This window comes from Arachis ipaensis, chromosome B07 (assembly GCF_000816755.2).
Source record: "Arachis ipaensis cultivar K30076 chromosome B07, Araip1.1, whole genome shotgun sequence".
NCBI classification, from domain to species: domain Eukaryota; kingdom Viridiplantae; phylum Streptophyta; class Magnoliopsida; order Fabales; family Fabaceae; genus Arachis; species Arachis ipaensis.
The window spans coordinates 42,643,863-42,646,030 of NC_029791.2; the positions used below are offsets into that span (position 1 = coordinate 42,643,863).

Below are 2,168 nucleotides of genomic sequence, written 5' to 3' on the forward strand. Positions count from 1 at the left end.
AATTAGCGTTGTAATATATATTATGTACAGAGGGAGGGCGTAGTACACCTGTACAACAGCTTTAAAGGTAACAAGTAGGAATTAGTATATAGAAATCAAATTTAAAAATAAATAAATAAATAAAAATCAGTGTTACTAGCTATGGTCTATGGACCTATGGTAGTAGTGGCCGGGGATCGGACTATAGGTAGAGCTTTTATGTTTCTTACTTTCTTCTCAAGTTCTCCTTGTTAAAATGTCCAAATTTTTTTGTACAAATATTCAAAGTTCTACACCGAACCTAGCTAGCTCATGTATCCTTTGAGCGTTCACGTTTCATTTTGATGTACTGATTAAAATAGTAAGTTCAACTAATAACATTGTATGTAATGCATGATTAAGCTGTCGATGGAGGGAACAAGAGATCAGAAGGTCGCTCACCAACATTATTATTATCCACCTCCACTCCTAAACACTGAGCCGATGCAGATCTTCTCCCTAACCGACTCCAATTCTTGGTCAAAAACGGCGGTGTCAAAGTAAACCGCCACCGCTCGTAATCGCCGCGGCAGTTGCCAACGCTTCCTGTCCTATACCCCTTTGTCCCACTACTCATTCTCACTAACCCCACACAAGTCTTTGCACGCTTCAATCTCGAGTTCATGAAAACCTCGCTTCGAACCCCACTCGGTAACCTCAGAGTAAACCTTTCAAAATCCTTATCACCGGTCTGAACCCTGGTTAAGGATGTTCCGGCCGAGTTAGACCGCGGAAACAATAAAGAACGCAGGGTTTGGCCTGTCATAACATCGTTCACCGTACGGCTTCTACGTAGCAAATCACCTTTCGATGAAAACGATTCGACGATGTCGTTTTGATCCCTGCCCCTAGCATCAGCAGCAGCGTCCTCTTGTTCGTTGCTTTGGCCCTGCTCCTCCATTTCGTTGATGACGTCATCATCAGGAATGTGAATTGAGAATATGGAAGATGAATGGACGTCGTTTTGCGTTGGATCGAGGTCGGCGCGGCAAACGGGACACGTGGAGTGAGATGCGAGCCAGGCGTCGATGCAGGTTGGGTGAAATACGTGGCTGCATTTGGGGATCAAGCGAAGGGTCTCTTGGTCCTCGAACTCGCTTATGCACACCGCGCATGCCAATGCGCACGTGCCGATCTTGTGACCCTTCACGGAGGAGTAGAGAAAAGTAGGGAATGTTTCGATTGTCTCTTGGCTGAGGCCAACACACTCGCTGTGGGATTGGCGATCGTTAAGTTCGTCGGCTACCATGGCGATGTTCAGCCTGCGAGACTGTACGCGGGCTGGGCGACGGGTGCAGTGGCGCGAGTAGAGCGAGATGAAGGCTGACAGGAGGAACATAAAGACGATGATGATCATGATGGCCACCATGGAATTTTTGTTGGGTGGTTCTATTGGGGATGTTTGAGACAAATATGTTGGGGTTTTTGCGGCAGTTATCAGCTGAGATGTTGCTTCTGGCGGCTTCTGCATGAGAAGGGCAAAGAGGAGGAAACTGATCATGTAATAGTGTTCGACAAGACTGCCGTTTTGGGTCATTATTGTTGTCGTTTTGAACGATATTTCTTAGTATTTATTGTAGATCATACAAGATGTGTGCATGGAAGTGAACTACTCATTCTAACCGGGGTGTTAAAACTTAAGGCAACTACTCCTATGAAGATGCCAAAAATATCTTCTCATGATGATCTTTATTTAAAAAGTGTAACTTATTTGTTTAGCAACACTTTGAATAAAGATAACACTTTTACTTCAAATAAAAATCAAGCCTACAATCTATCATCCAATGGTCAAAATAAAATATCTTCACATGATGACAATCATACAATCTTCATTGGAGTAGCCACCAAAACTTAAAAGCTAAATATGAAGTACGGTATCATTAGCGCTTACAATGGGCACAGACTTATATTTGATTTTGTGGGTTTTTGTTATGTTTGCTTTTTTATCCCTTGATGAAGTTGAAGAGAAATTATTGGGTGAAAATTTGACGTTGAGGAGTATACATTTTTTTTTTAAATAGAGTGAGAAGTTTCGTTTAAAGTTTTTCTAAATGAATAATGTTACCATAAAAGGGTTTGATATAAACAAAAATAATAAAATTTATAAATATTAAAATATATTTTAAAAATTATTTTTCATAGACAAATAT

At 41.1% G+C, this 2,168-nt stretch overlaps 1 protein-coding gene across 1 annotated transcript; it reads right to left on the minus strand.

Moving 5' to 3' along the window:
* Positions 210-2,044, minus strand: LOC107608619 (RING-H2 finger protein ATL11-like). The gene is made up of 2 exons (XM_016310361.2): positions 1,870-2,044; positions 210-1,654 (listed from the first exon to the last, which is right to left on the minus strand). Exon 2 carries the CDS (start codon positions 1,553-1,555, stop codon positions 377-379), a length of 1,179 nt encoding a protein of 392 aa, XP_016165847.1. The 5' UTR covers positions 1,556-1,654; positions 1,870-2,044; the 3' UTR covers positions 210-376.